This window comes from Oryzias latipes, chromosome 22 (genome assembly GCF_002234675.1).
Source record: "Oryzias latipes chromosome 22, ASM223467v1".
Classification (NCBI taxonomy): Eukaryota; Metazoa; Chordata; class Actinopteri; order Beloniformes; family Adrianichthyidae; genus Oryzias; species Oryzias latipes.
In genome coordinates this window covers 5,111,521-5,127,627 of record NC_019880.2, presented here as the reverse complement: position 1 = coordinate 5,127,627, position 16,107 = coordinate 5,111,521, and the positions used below count along the sequence as shown (strand labels likewise).

Sequence of the window (16,107 nt, the reverse complement as noted above, 5' to 3'; positions counted from 1 at the left end):
CTTGGCTTCAATAGTCCCTATGGGGGAAAAAAGGTATTGGAGTTGATTAGTTTGTGAAAACTTGTGGCAAAAATGAGGCGAAAGGGAAATTAGTTCATCAAGGGGTAAAGATTTTTTTTCCAGAGAGCCTCCTGCTGGCCCAAAGGGAGATAGAAGCAAATTGAAGGCTTTGAAACTGAACATCAGAGTTTTTAGTAGCTCACCATCCATTTGGAAAATCCCACAGGACAAATGTGCAGAGGCGGACACGAGCCTGCTTTGTGTAGGGTGTCCGCCCTGAGACTGGAAGGTTGTGAGTTCAAATCCACAGCTGAGTTATACAGAAGACCCAATGCCTCCCCGCTTGACACTCAATATTTAGAGGTTGGAATGGGGGGGTTGAACCACCAAATGGTTCCAGAGAGCAGCTCCATCTGCAGCTCATCGGTCCCCCAGGGGATGGGTCAAATGTGAAGAATGAATTTATTTGGAATGGGAAGCTAATGGGACTTAAACAATTAATTCACATAGTCATAACTACCGGCATAATTGTTTTATTAATCATAATAAAACACGCAGATACATAGATGTTACCGGTATAATTGTTTTTATATTTTGTTGTGTTTTAATGTAAAGCACTTTGTGTTATATTTTTATATGAAAAGTGCTTTATAAATAAAGTTTGATTGATTGAATAGAACAGTGGTCCTTCACCATACCGAGGTTCAACTTTTGCATTCTTGCAGTTTTTTTTGGTGCTATTTTGCTTATCTTCTTTTTCTTAAAATGCATTGTGTTCTGCGTATTGATTGGCTGTAGACCATTGTCAATCAATCTCCTCCACGCTTTGCCTTCAGGAAAGAATACATTCTATTTGCTGAATTGACATAAATCTTTGATCACTGGCAGTTTCTTTTATAAAATTGGATTTATTTTTATTCAAAGGTTTGAATTTTAAGAGTTTAACCGAGAGAGAAAAGTGTAAAATGTTCATATCTGAGAAAAGTGTATAAACTGGATAGTGGGAGGTTTTGCTGCCCTAAAACATCTATAATTGTGAAAAGAAAAAGAAAAAAGACTACTTCATGGATTTTGTTTATCACAGGTTATTTTTAGAATGTAACTCCCACCATAAAAGAGAGACCACTGTAATTTTCATGCTAAAATAAACAGTTTCTGTTAAAAGGAAAGGTTTATGTTAAAGAAATTAGAGGCACACAATATTGATAATTTGACTTCTTTTCAATGAACTGTAAACAGGTAGACAGGCATAAATTAGGATGCTAAAACAGAGACATGCAGTTTAACTCAGCTCATTATAGGCTACAGGGAGTTTGATAGCAAACACATTATCAAATTGAATCTATCTCTATTTGTATTACATCTTTCATATGTAACATATGAAAGATGTAATGTGTGGATCCTTTGCCCCAGACCCACATGCAACTCCTAACCCTTTCACACCTCCCACCCCCTTAACAGATGGACAAAAACATTGGGAAACATATCAAACCAGAGCAGCATTTAGTTTGACCAGAACCATGACAAAGAGGGACAATCTGTGGCCATCTTACCTAACTGCATCTGCACACCTTTGAGGTTTATAATGCTTACTAATAGAATAGAATAGAATAGAATAGAATAGAATAGAATTGATTTGAATAAAATATGACCACATCTCTATTGAAAGAGTTGTTGTGTTAATTTAATTTTTTAACTTATTTTAATTGTACCATACACCAAGACAAATTCCTCGTTTTGTAAAGTGCGCTCTACTGAACCTGGCAATAAAACCTATTCTGATTCTGATTCTGAAAGCAGCAGATAAATAATGAATATTACGAAAAATACACAGAAAGGTGAATGAAATGGACAGTAAAGGGGAAGGAATTTTTCACAAGTGATAGTTTTTTTTTCCCCCAAAGTCTGAAAGAAATCATCTGAAGGGAAGTCTGGTCATATTTACTTGTTAATCTTATTAGAGAAATAATCCGTTTCCCACCTTAAAAAACAAAAAAAGACAAGACAGGATACAGTTTTTGCTCATTATTTAGTTTAGCTTCTTTTTCAGATGTGTTTCATAATCTTGTCTGCATTTAGACTGGCTGATTGATGCCTTGAGTTGAGGCTTGAACAATCCTCTGCTTCCAAAATGTCCCACCAGATGTCTCATCATTCAAAATCCACAGACAGCAAGTGTCCATGTGCATTTTCATTTGCAAATTTTTACAAGAGTGAATGCACATATCCACCAATACCCAATAAACGGAGTCAGTTCTGTACATTCCATTTTAAACCTGGAACCTTTTTCTGTTTACAAGATCTTGTCGGTGGGAAAGATAAGTCCAAACATTTAGCTTTTTGCCGCACTGCAATCTGAATACAGTACAGACTGTAAAAAGAGGCAGCACCAGCAGCCCCCCGATTACATGCTTCTGGCTGAATCACTCCCCTCCATCCCTACTGAAGATCACTAAAAAGAGTTTGGACGAAGGGCAGGGAGGAAAAAGAGGCAAGTTTGAGCTGAAATCAACATGTCACCTGGATTGAGAACCCATAAGTGAATTTTTCAACCACCTCATAGTTGATTCTTTTATGAACCTTTCATTTAAAAACATAATAAATTTGTAAGACAACCTATTTCTGGAGGAGTTTAGAAATTTCATTAGGATTTTTCTTGCTTCTAGAGAAGCTTTCTGCTCAGTGGTTCATGGACAGGCTTGTTAAAATGTTATTTTTGCAAGGCCTGCCATTCTGTCACTCAGCCGTCATCTGTTTTATATAATAGGAAAACAGTGTGCATGCTGAGAATGAAAATGCACAGAGAAGGGGTTTATGTCTTTTCTCGACCTCCTCTGCACGCTCACACACTCTATTTAACTGTCAAGTGATGCTCGTGGAATAAAAATGAAAAGCTTCAGCCTGCTGCAGTTTTAGCCACTCCAAAAAAAATTAATCCCTAAAATAGAATATTAAATTGAAAGAATTTCTTTGTTGTGGCTCTTTTTTCCTGTTTCCATAAACCCTAAGAGTTTTGTAATAAACCAAATTGTAAAAGGTTTAAGAGAGCTGCAATCATTCTGTGTTAATTCTGAGAGAAACTATGATGCAAAGACTTTCCAAAAAGGCTCAAAAGTCTTCTGAGATGCACTCATTCCTGAGAAGACATGGAGACTCCATCCTAAAAAATAGTTTCTTTTTGTAACAAAAGCCAGTTTGGATCTTAATACATTTCAACAAGATTTCCAATACTTTCCATAAACTATCACAGAGTCATATCTTTAGTGTTCAGTGATGATCTTGAATCCTTTGTTGATCTGTGTGTGTCTTTCTGCAGATGTACTTCAATGCCAGCATAAGCAGCACAACCAAGCTGCTGAAGCCACTGCTGGTGTTTGCCTTTTGCATGGCGGCTGGTCTCGCAGGTCTGACACAGATAACACAACACCGGAGCCACCCCATAGACGTCTACGCGGGGTATCTGATCGGAGCTGGCATTGGAGTCTACCTGGTTAGCAGAATAAACGCCCCTAACAAGCACGCTAGCTCACTAAAAGACACACAGGCCCTTTATTTTCCCATCCTTTGAGTTTGTGAACTGAATGCCAGCATAGGTTTGTTTGCACTGACGCTTTATCAGCAGGGAGCAGTTAAGAGTCAGCATGCAGTGTGGTGGAAATGACACATGAATAGATGTTTTTCATATTGCGGTTCAGTTGTCTTGCTGGGATTGTTATTTATAGCTCAATCAAAGCAAATGCAAACATTGTTTTTTTTTCTGTAACTTCTCCTTTTTTCATACTTTTTCCTCCACTTTTGTTGCTGGTCTTTTTTTGTATGCCAAGAAAGGGAAGGAAAGGAATAAGTCGCATAAATATTCTCTTCACACTTTATTGTGAAAATCTATGCTATCTCCTCTTTCTCAGCTGGTCTGGTTTCCTTGTTTAGAAGATAATCTTTTCTAACAATAAAGGACAAAAAAACTTTAAATCAATGAAGATGAAGAGGCGTTCTACTTAATTGACTAAAAAGAAATCTGAATATTTTAATCGCAAAGATAAAAAAAGCAATATTTGAAAAGATTCTCCATTTTTCTGTTAGGCTGTGTACGCTGTGGGAAACTTCAAAGCCTCAGAAGAAGATGCGCCTCCCCTGCAGAGACTCACCTCAGTCTACCAGAAAGATGGCCTGAGGACGTTTAGCCAGCGGAGCCATGACTCCCTTTACAGGAAGACTCCGAGAGTGTCAGAGAGCAGGGAGGAGCTGGGGGCGGGACTTGGATCTGGAGCTCGCAGTAAGGTGAGGAGGGAGAAGGCATCTGTGGGCTCCCTAAAGCGAGCAAGCGCAGATGTGGAGTTGCTGGCAACCCGTGGTCCTATGGGCAAGGAAACCATGGTAACCTTCAGCAACACCCTACCTCGGGTCGCAAACGGCAACAGCCCCATCTCTCCCTCTGATGAGCCGGTCGGGACGCAGCGCCACATGACTTTCCACGTTCCCTTTGACCCCCAGAGGTCTCGGCAGCTCGTGTCAGAGTGGAAGCAGCGCTCGCTGGAGCTGCGGAGCCAGAGCTCAAGAGATGAAGATGAGGGTGTGGATGAGAGGAGTCGAGGAGAAGCAGCTGCAGGAGAACCGGAAAACCAAGGGATGCCTTCGTCTCTTTACCCCACAGTGCAGGCCAGCAACAGCACCGCCGCACAGTCTGCAGCTAACAGGATGGTGGTGGCACCCCCGCTGGTTCACATCCCAGAGGAGGCCTCTCGGCCACCGCCTGTCTCCCCAAAGAGTGCCAAAACCCGAGCCAAGTGGTTGTCACTGACAGAGGGAGGAGGCGGGAAGGAGCATGGACCCATCGCGGTGTCAACTCCTAGAGTGCCAAACACACAACCCAACCAGCCCCCCAGCCAGCAGAGAGTCACTCAGGTGAGGCTGAAATTTATCAAAAGTAAAGCCAGCCACAATTGTTCTTGGGGGTAGATATGGGCAAACCAGTGCAGGATATGCAGGTGGCACGCACAAAATGTCAAGGTTGTTGACCGCTCGGTGAGCTCATGGAGTAAAAATGTTCAAGCACCTATTTTTTTACAGGCATGCTGCGAGCAAGGTTATAGCGAACACCACTAAATGCATGTGTGAGTTAGGGTGAAGTAGGTGAGACTGGAGCAGGCTGTAAAGCTTTTTATTTTTTTAACCCTCCCAAATCCAGTGCACTGCACAAGGAGTTTGTTAGTGCTGTTCTCTTGATAAGTGCTCCTTGTGGTGCAGCCTGACTGTTGGAAATGAGGAAATTAGATAATTACAGTGTACATCGTTGGGTGTCTTACGGGCACTTATGCATCACCTGCACACCTCATGCATGCGGCATTTGTGTGCAGTCAGTATGAAGCCAGTGCGTACACCTTACTCCAGCTCGCTGAATCCCTACCACTAATCAAATCTCTTTTAAAAACGTGTCTTTATAGGCATGCTTTTAATGATTTTACTGGTTCCTAAATTTAAACTCATGATATTATTGATTTTATTGATTTGGTTGATTTTAACCGCTATCACTGTTTTGTGTGGGTGCTGTTTTATTTTGTCGTAATGTATACTATTTTTAATCCTGATCTACTGTCTTATGTTAATTGTATAGCACTTTGTAATCTTAATTTGAAAAGTGCTATATAAATAAAGTTCACACCGCCCTTGGCAGCACACGTGCAAGCAGCCACTTTCAATGAAAAGTCTATGTGGATGCACTTATATTCAAGTTTAAAGATTCTTCATTAAAAACTGGCGTGTTTACCCATAGCTACCCAAGTTTCTACGATTGTTTTTGAGCTCTTCGTACAAAACGCACGGCCATTGAACGCGCATTCAAAGTTAAATTAGGTCGATCAGGGATTTGGTAGTGACGTCTGGATGGCGTCAATGTCTGAATAGAGCGTTGAAAGAAAAGGTCTGGAGCAAGACTTGCACTGTTTACCCCGGCTTCAACGTTAGCCGTTCCCAACTGTAGGTGGCTAAGATGCACTAGTAAACAGTGGAAAAAGAAGCCCCTCCCTACTTGTTCAGTGTGAACAACATTGACTATATGCGCGTTCAAGAATGCAGTTTCTTGAAGAAAGCTTGAAAAGATTCCTTGAAATAAACCAATACCAAAAGAAAACTTTTAAAATTGAGACCCAGCGTGGAGGAGGTGTGATATGTTTATGCATTTCATAATATTTTGAGAAATCACATTCTCCCGGCATGGGTTTTTCAACCTGCAGGTGATTGCCATGTCTAAACAGCACGGTCTCGGGCAGAGCACCTCGTCCACAAAGACGTCAGAAGGCGGTTCCTCCTCAGGCGGTGGCTCCAACTGCTCCGAGTCCCCCTACTACCGGATCCAGTCTGACCGAGACAGCTGCAGTGGGAGTAACCCGGGAAGCATCGGAGGCAGCGGGAGCATTGTCACCATCGACGCTCACGCACCACACCACCCGGTGGTGCGCGTGTCGGCCAGTAATGGCAAGCCGTGGGAGTGGAGAAACACCATCAGTGGTAACATGATGACGGCTGACCCGTCGGGCGACAAGCACCGCATGTCTCTGCAGCGCCAGGACAACGTCACGCACTACCGGGACTACCGGACGCTTCCTGTCAAAACAGACTCGCTCTGCTCCTCCACCGCCAGCGGCAGCATCGAGGGAGGAGCTGAGCTGCCTCCCCCACCTCCTCCCACCTCCACTTCCCCTCTGCCCCCACCCCCTCAACTGTCTTCATCCCCTCTTCCACCTCCACCGCTCCCTCAGCCGTCCTCGTCCCCCTTGCCACCGCCTCCTCCTCACTCTGGCTCCTCTCAAATGCCAATACCCCCCCCTCATTCTGCCCCTTCTCACATGCCTCCACCCCCTCACCCATCACCTCGGATATCCCCCCCTCTTCTTCTTCAGTCCTCACAAATGCCTCCGCCTCCCCTACCGTCTTCTTCCCCATTGCCTCATCCCTCTTCCTGCATGCCTCCACCTCCTCACCCGTCCTGCTCCGGCATGCTCCCCCCTCCTCCCCACCCTGACCTGCTGATTGATGGCCACAGCCAGGCTCTTTCTCGTACCTCCACCCTGCCTCGCCGGCCCTCCGTCTCCACCCACAGCCACGCCGAGCAGGAGCATTACTACAAGACCATGCAGGATGAGAGGATGTTATGAGCGGAACCGCCTAGAAAAGACAGTGAGCAATAAACACAGACTTATAACTCTTGAAATAAATTCCTACTCACACATACAGCTGCATCAACCACAACTGCTTCAGGGTGAAAAGACAAACACTAAGCTCCACATCTACTTTAAAAGATTTCTTCAGATGGTCAAAGAAAGAAGGAAAAAAGCTGTAGAAACAGATAAATGAACATTTCTCTTTCGAAAAAGGTTCAGACCTGTAAAACAACAACAAAAAACATCTAAATCAAGGGCAGCCAACCATCACATGCTTTGGAATCTATCTAAAAACCCTATAGAAAAATTAGCTCTGGCACAGGTTCAATACATGAGTGTTCTCTGCTCAAAGTAAAAAAAAAAAATGGAAATGTTGTTTCTGACGCCAAGCAAATGTGTCAGCATCCACCAGAGAGCCGGCTTAGGAAGCTCAATTCTAGTGAACTGGAAGAGGAGGGAGGGGTGTGAGGAAGATCATGCACAGTTGGGCACCCACATGCAGACGTCACCGAAGGGATTACTGTTGTAAACATGAGAGGCAATGGAACAGAAAGACAATTGTTTCTAAACTAAAGAGGCCGACCGAGCTGCATGGCACAATAAGCCGGGCAGACGGTGTGTGTGCGTGAAAGCTGTGAGGGGGTGCAGCTTCAAGGCACGAGTGCTTGGTCATGAAACCAGGCAAACACTTATACAAAGTGGTAGTGGGATTGGTTGATCAACTTCTGAGCTTCAAAGTTGTACAATGAATCTTTGATATGCATCTATGATTTTAACAGCGATGGTTCAGATGGCGAGGCTCTGCAGCAAAATACATCGGTTCTGGTGATGCCCTTTAACAAGCAAACCTTGTTCAGAGCCAATTGTTGACGTGAAATAACTTTGTTGATCAAATTAAGGCGTAACAAACCATTGAACCTCACAACTGGCTAACAGGATTTAAGTCGAACTGAGATACTACTTCGTTTACATCAAACAGTCATCAGCAAATGTGGATTTTTCCGTCACTTCAGTTGAAATTGTAAATATTTAGGCAAACTATGTGGCAAATGCATCTGCCGATGAGGATTGTGTCATCAAGCTGGAAAAAAAAACTGTGTATAATGAATGGAGATTGTGTATTTTCATTACCAGACTACGTGTTGCGTAAGCCTTATATACTTTTGGATTAAAGTTAATCTGGAAACAAAATGGAAAAGGGGTCAGCTGAAGGCTTGTTACACCCATTGGCTGTACACGATTACTTAACTTGATTAAGAAAATGGCTTATTTCTAGTTACAACAAAATTAAGTTAATTCAGTCACCATTTTTCTGTGATGTGCAGGTACTTCCTGTTTGAAAAGCTAGGGATAGGGGTCCCTCTATCCAGTTCTCACATACAGTCAACGGTTACAGCAACAATTCTGACCCCATGGAAAAATGTCCAACTGTAAAATTAAAAAATACAAATTTGCAGTTGTTTTCAAAAGTGTTCAGCTTTTGTGACTAAAATGTAATTCATTCCATCATATCTCATTGGGCTTTTTTTAAAGTTGACCTCAAAAATGCACAAATAAGGCGTGGTCCTTTAACTGACAGGTGATGTTGAGTCCTCAGCTCTCCAATTGCCTTACAAGGTATGAACAACTGCCAACCTTTTTGCCAGTTTTTGATAAGATTGATGTTCTATGATATCATAGGAAGAGACCAATAGGCTCAATGGAAACCAAGGGGATAAGTGACCACATCTTAAAATAATCAGATCTTGTTCTAACTTTTCTGTCCTAAAATGAATTTTTTTTTGTTTTTTGGATTAACAAATCTTTTTCCAAAATATGTGTCTATATCATCTCCAAAAATGAACATCCTTTAAAAAAAATAAAATAAAGGATGCTTCTGCTTAAATTGCAGCATGGTGTTAAAAGCTGCCGGAGTGGTCAGTGGAATTTATTGCTCTCTTTTAAAGCAAGCCTTAAGTTTGAATGAGTCATACATAAAAAATGTGTATTTTTAATTTAATTTAAATAATTTGACTATGAACCAAATCTTTAGACAGGATATTTTGTTATTCAGACAAAACAAACAATAAACTTATGTCAATCTGAGCATTTGTCCACAATCCCAAAAATTTTTTTTTGAGTCAGCTTATTAACATAAATAATCTAATTATGGAAAAGATCTGTCTGTGCAACATCTGCACGCTTCTGCCTCTTGTGTGCATTGAAGTCATTTTGTACAGAGTAGTTATTGCCTGGTATCTTTGTTTTAGAACTTTATTCTTTAATGACAAGCACAGTCATGCGCGGGTGAAGTCGGTGTCCTTCTGTGCACAACAAACATCTAAAGGATGCAGTCATGTGCAAACGTTAGTACCCTTCTTTTCTCTGTTTCTTGTTGGTCAGAAACATACTGTAAAAAAATTAACAGTGTGCATTTGAGAAATACAACTTAAAAAAACAATTTTGAGTCTTAAGATCAAAAAATCTGTTTCAGATTTGCCTGCTTTTTTTCTCATTGTTCTGATATATAACTCAATTTCTAACACGTTTTTGGCATGTAACAGATTTTCTTTGAATTGTTTTAGTGTGCAGTTGCTTTTGTGTAGTCAATTACTGGAAGGTGTCCAAGTTCCATGACTGCAATGCAGGCCCAAATCAAATTCTATTTATGCACCACTTTTTATACAATAGTCAATCACAGAGTTCTTAACATCAACCTATTCAAACACCAAAAAGCCATGTCCACAAAAGAAGTGTATCAATGAAAATATTGCCCACACAAACATCCATTGAAACGTAGTAAAATACCCAGAAAGAACCTAGAAAATGTTGTCAATGTGGAGAGTAGTAAAGTAAACATGGAAAAAAAAAAAGATTTACAAATTAATGCAGTTAAACTAAAATGTCATGAGAAAACAAAACTAACCAGCACTTATCAATAAAAGCCTAAAAAAATTAAGTCAAATGCATAAAATAAAATAAAATAAAAATTTATTAACCTGTACATTTAGTTAATGGCAAATTTCAAAAAGTAGGTATTAAGCTTCTTGTATAAAAACAATTCCCACTGGTGTAGAATTCCTCAGATCCTCAGGGAGGCTTTTCCACAGACGAGGCCCTAAGTGAGGTTTTCTTCTGACCCGTGGAGCTGCACCTGAGGACCCGGGGACTCTGGGAAAACATGTTAAAACAACCTTCAAACATTTACAAAATCAACAAATGGAGCTTAAAACAGATCATCTCTGTGCTTGAGTGTTTCGGTTCAAAGTCTGTGCTTTTAAGGACCCACTCTGATTTTATTTCTGGGTTATTTTAAAAGTGTTCTCAGTAGTCTTTTAATTATAATTATGCAGTTTTTATGCCAAAATCAAAAAAATTTGTTTCATATTCTTGGACATAGTTTCTGCAGAGGGGAGCCTACCCATTGTATTTGCTACGTCACAAATAACCTCTTTATTTAAACTGAAATCCTCAGAAATGCAATTTTGAGCTTAGTTTTCTGTATACAAGCACTCCAACATCAAAAAAATAGCACAAGAACATGTCAGAAACGCAATTTTCATCAGAGTGGACCTTAAATAAAAACAAAAAATTGAAAAAGCCTTTTACATATGAGGCAAAATCTCTTCAACTTAAAAAAAACTTATTCTAGGTGGCTGTTTTCAAAACATATTCTGCTCTGGAAACATTCTGGACAGATGAGTATTTACAGATATGTATCTTAAATAGAACTTTAGGGCCTAAAAACTCTGCTTAGAATAGATCTGCTTCAGAAGATTTGCTCAAAAGGTTATGTGGTTAATTGAGAAACAAATGATTATAGTCAATGTCAGTCCTTGGGGATCTCAGCTTCCAGAAGCTGAACACTAAATTAGCAGAAATGCAGTCATAAGCCTTTTTTGAATGATGAAGGTCTTTCCTTTGTTTAAACATTTACCTGGACATCTGGTTGTAACTTTATAATTCACCATCCATTTTTGTTTTCACTACAAGAAAACTTAGAAAGAGGAAACTTCGGCGTTTGCACACAACTGCATATCAGCAACTTTTGTACAGTCGTTGTTGGAAGAGGTTGTGTAAAATGAATCAAGGTGTGTTCTTAGAGGTGCTCCTCACTCCAGGAGCTGGTAGGTAAACTTACTTGTCGGTTTGTGCTGCATGTATGTGTGAATGTACTTTTTGTTGTCATCATTTTAATCTGTGCTTGACGTGCTGGCGGAGTTACAGTCTGGTGATTCACTTTTGACCCATTTTGACTGTAAATATACTTCCTCATCCTGTCAGATCAGTTTGAACTCCAGAGTCTTTTTTTATGGACTGATGTTTGCTTTTTTTAACTGTTGTTGTAATGTGTAACTTTATTAACCTTGTTGAATAAAAAAATAGGTCTTCTTAAGTGAAGTTTTATCTTGTGATGTTTTGAAAGGCCATGAGCAGGTGTTTACGGTGCGGTTTGGAAACAGAACAAGTGGTCGATGGTCCTGCAGCTTTTACTGCCCCTCTAATGAAAAGGATCTCCTCCATTGATTCTTGTTATGAGGACATACACAAATGTGTGCCGCCTGCACAGACGCAGTTGCAGTGCAGCCTTTGCTGCTTTGTGTGGGTAAGTGTCATGTTTCTGTAATGAATTCTGCCGGTCGATCCCCTATGACCTGCAGGAATGAAGCCAGCATTGACTGAAACCTTTTTCCTCTCACAACCTTTAGTTTCTGATCGACAAAGCCAGGCAATTGAGTACAACATTTCTGATTTCCATGGATTAGAGAAAACTAGTCGGCGCAAATGTATTTTGGGGTTTTAGGAGCAAGCAAAAGGCAGAGCATGGTCTTTAAAAATGTATCTCAGTTTTTAACCCTCCCTTTATTCCTGCTTTTTTGTGTGGCTATGATGCTGTGCTGCTGCAGGCTGTGTGATAAGGCCATAGAGAAAACGGTGGGGGGGCAGATGGCGTACAGAAGCCCGAGGACAGTCAGTCTGTCCGTGAGTCACACATAGCAAGCCAACAGCTCTTTCTCCCGGCCTCTTCCCCCCCTCTTTCTGTCGTTGGTGGCCAACGAAGCTCCGCACAAGTATGAATGTGCGACTGCAGGAGGCAACGGAAAATGGAGTCGACTGTCAATGTCTATTTTTGTGACTCTGGGCGCCTATACAGTGTTGATGTGGAAGCAGCTGTGCAGGTCAGGCTCCATCTTTTTCAGGTCCGATTTACCACTGCGGATCGGCACAAAATCCTTTTCAGTACAACTCCTTTTCTTTTTATCGTGCACACTTTGTCAGTGTCATTCCACCTTACAGCATCTCCCGCAGGGCCCTGTCAACCTTTGCTCATGGAGGAAGTAGATTTGAAGCTTTTAAGCTTATAGTCTGAACTTCTGGAGGGATTAGGAATCCACCTTTTCTTGCATCCGACACAATAAATATAGGATTTAATGGTTGAATAGAAAACCTGTCACCCCCTTTAGAGCAAAAAAGTCTCAACTGTCTTTACAGCAACACTTCATGAAATTAATCCAAATGCAGATTGATTCCATTTTACTTAACATTCATGCAACAAATTCATTTTGACCTGAACAGTTTAAAGAGACTCTTTGTAAATAATTCTATACCAATCCTTCATGCATATGCTTAGCAGTGTCCTGATGCTTCACTCCAGAACATGATTGAGATGCTATCAGAAACAAAAAAACATCAAAGGCCTTGCAGCAGAATTCCCCTGAGAGTAAAGACAAGAGCAGATCCTTGAGCTGCATGCAAAGTACAGCGTAGGCCCTCTGCTGGTGTAGCCAGTGGCCACGCCCATTAAAGCTTTTACATAATCAATCACTCCTTTTATCAGATAAACCTTCAAGTCAGTTTTAAAATTCCTAATTATTGGAGGAAATTCACATTACAAAAGACCTAATTTATTTAAATAAAACATGACAGAACTTGAACTCAGATATGATCAACTAAAGGGAAAGGACAAAAAGTGACATGCTGAAGATCTGATGAGAACTGGACTGAGTGACTCCTCCCCTTTGACATTCCAAAACAGGAAGTATCCTCTGGTTCCAAGAAGCCAAAATCCCATAGACTTCTCTAGAGAAATAAACAGCTGTTCCTCAGTCATTCTATTTGTCAGGATAACCATTCTTGCTCTGATACCTCTTTTTAACACGTTCTTGCTAATTCTAATTTTTCAAGATTCTCCTGAGCCTGCTTTCAAGTGGTTGGGGTGTGGTCTTCCAACAAGCTCACTCCTGATTGACGAGAGTGGCTGCCATAAAAATGATGACTTGAACCAATCATTGTATGGCTCCAACATGGCAGCGTCAGTATTCCAAAGAAAAAAAAAATGACTAAATGGACTTCATTTGGTTGGAATCAGAAGTAAACCATTGGTGATGTCACACTCACTTGGTCCAGTCCTCATACACAGTCAATAGTAAAAGTCCCACGAGAGCAAACACTTAAGAAGAAAAAACCCCAAAACACAGCAAAGACACAGATTCTCACAATATTGATGTTCAGCTGCCACTCCATATCATGGCCACCAGAAAAGTAAGCAGAAACCGCAAAATATTAGCCCAGATATTCAGGAATATCAGTAAATAAAACATATAACCTTTCTAATAAAATCATTGACTGTATAAGAGAACTGGACTGAGCTATTGTGACGTCACCCATAGAAAGTGACTTAATACCAGTTCCAACCAAATGAAGTTAATTCAGCTGGGATTTTTCTGCGATATGAAATTCGTCATATTGGAACCAGACAAAGACAGTAAGCAGTGATTGGTCCAAGTCGGTCTGAGTCAACATTTCTATGATAACCACTTTCACAAATCAGTAGTCAGCTTGTTGGAAGGCCACACCTCTTCCAATGAAAGTGGACCCGGATGAATCTGCCAACCAAACGGGTCGAACATTTGACATTAGATCACTTACACTTTTTGAGGCATCTGATTGGTCAGTTTGTAATTTGAATAACTTGCACCATAGATAAAATATAATGAAAAGAAAAAAAGGATTAGCAAGAACATATTTAAAAGAGGAAGTAAAGCAAGAATGGTGATTTTGACACATATAATGACTGAGTAAGAGCTGTTTATTCCTCCATAGAAGTCTATGGATTTTGGCAATGTTTTTGTTAACAAAAAAACTTATATATGAGTGATTTTTTTTCATTTAGTACTCTCCAATTATTTGTTTCCAGGTAATTTAATAAGGTGGATCTTCATTTTTCTTTAGGTCAACAAGCTATAAATGTTGACCTCCTGGTTCAGTGCATTTCCACTCAAGTGCTGAGCATGCCAGGTCCCACTGTGAATTAACTGCAGGTGTCATCCTCACCTGAAGAAATGGACAAAGCAGGTGTTTTGTTACAAAGGATTTGAAAAGCTCTCTCTGAGAAGGGATGATTCAGAGACACCTCGTGGCTCTAATCCTTCATATCCAACTGCCAGCAAACTCCCAAGACATATATCATTAAATGAAGAAAACTGGCCACCCAACACAGCCCATCATTGAAACCAAATAAATCCCGGACGACCCCCCAATTTATGCTACACCCTAGTCTAAGGGATGGTAAATAGACATAGCATAAAGGAACGAAGAAATAAATTCATTGCCCTAATGACTCGATAAGCCCCCCACAAAGACCACTTGAATGAAGTAAACTGGGATTTAACTGCACAAAAGAGGAACTGTTAACATGAAAATAACCAAAGTACAAGGTTCAAATCCTGTATGAATTGAGAAGAAAACTTAGCTCTGTGAATGCCAGCTGGGAGGTCCAAAAGATGCTCAGCATTTAAATGTTGCCCTGGAGATACTCGCCTAATCAGGCGCTCTGGACAGTTAGGCAATCTACAAACAAAGGTGGCAGAAGAAAAGAAAGATTGAAAAGCCACTTCCACCAGAAAATACAAAAGAAAACAGTCAGAAAATACCATCCAAAGGTAGAAAAATGACAGAATTACAGCCTCAGCAGTAACACTCATAATCACAATTAGTGTAGAGGGTGTGATTCTTTTTAATGTGCTGTTTTGATTTTTAATAGAGCTCAATTTTGTGCACAATCAAGGGCCTGTTTTTTGTTTTTTCGTTCTTTGTTTGTTTTGAGCTGTCAGTTTCACGCTATGTTTTGGGCTTACAGACAAAATAATATCAAGGGCAGTGTCTCTTTCGGATGGGGACAGACTGAAGTTGAGGAGTATTACCGTGTGGACCCATGAGTGGACCCAACATAAACCGTCACTTCAAACTCCAGTCAGTGTGGCCTTCAGGCTGGATTGTTGTTGTTCACACTGTAGGTGAACAGTTTTAAACACATCAAACGAAGCTGCGACTCAGCATTCACTCCATCTTTCAATACTTTCAGATTACAAACATTTCAGTTTCAAGGTTCATTTCAATCTTTTATAAGATTAAGAGACCCATGTGGATGAAATATGGTGGAATGAAAATAAAGCAGATCAGGAAATCTCTAAAATCAAAGTAATTTCTACGCGGCTTTTCGCTTTCATTTTGAGAGAAGATCCTCAGAATAAAAACCCACATATGAATGTATGCGTTCCCGTGTTGCCCTGAGCATTTGGCATAAAAGTAGTGGCTGAACATGGAGTGTGTATTTAAGCATGAACGATGTGTGTGGCCTTACATGCATGAGTAAGACTGCACAGTACATGACTTGAACACCCTGCAGGCCTAAGACGGGGTAGTAACACACTGACACAGTTACCAGACCGGACTAATTGGGTCTGGGACATTGTGCATGCGTGTTTGTGAGTGTGTTGGACCTTTTTGCATGCGCTGCAATGTAATAATGCTCTAACCTCTCCAGTGCATTTGGGTTTTGTTAGTCACTGTTTCAGACCTGTTACCATCACAAATGGGGGTCAAATTACACACAGAATAAAGTTCCTGTGTTTTTTTTTTATTATTTCTTGCTGTGTGTTGACTGAACATGTCCAATTAAAGCTCCTGT

At 40.7% G+C, this 16,107-nt stretch overlaps 1 protein-coding gene across 1 annotated transcript in view; it reads left to right on the top strand.

The window, feature by feature from the left end:
* The window catches only part of plppr3 (phospholipid phosphatase related 3), a 34,067-nt gene extending 22,535 nt beyond the window's left edge, over positions 1–11,532 (top strand). Inside the window, exons 7-9 of the mRNA XM_011490167.3 lie at positions 3,317–3,490; positions 4,081–4,902; positions 6,231–11,532. Of these exons, the coding sequence (XP_011488469.1) occupies positions 3,317–3,490; positions 4,081–4,902; positions 6,231–7,151 (1,917 nt within the window). The 3' untranslated portion in view covers positions 7,152–11,532. The remainder of the gene's footprint in view (positions 1–3,316; positions 3,491–4,080; positions 4,903–6,230) is intronic.
* Positions 11,533–16,107: the final 4,575 nt, after the last annotated feature.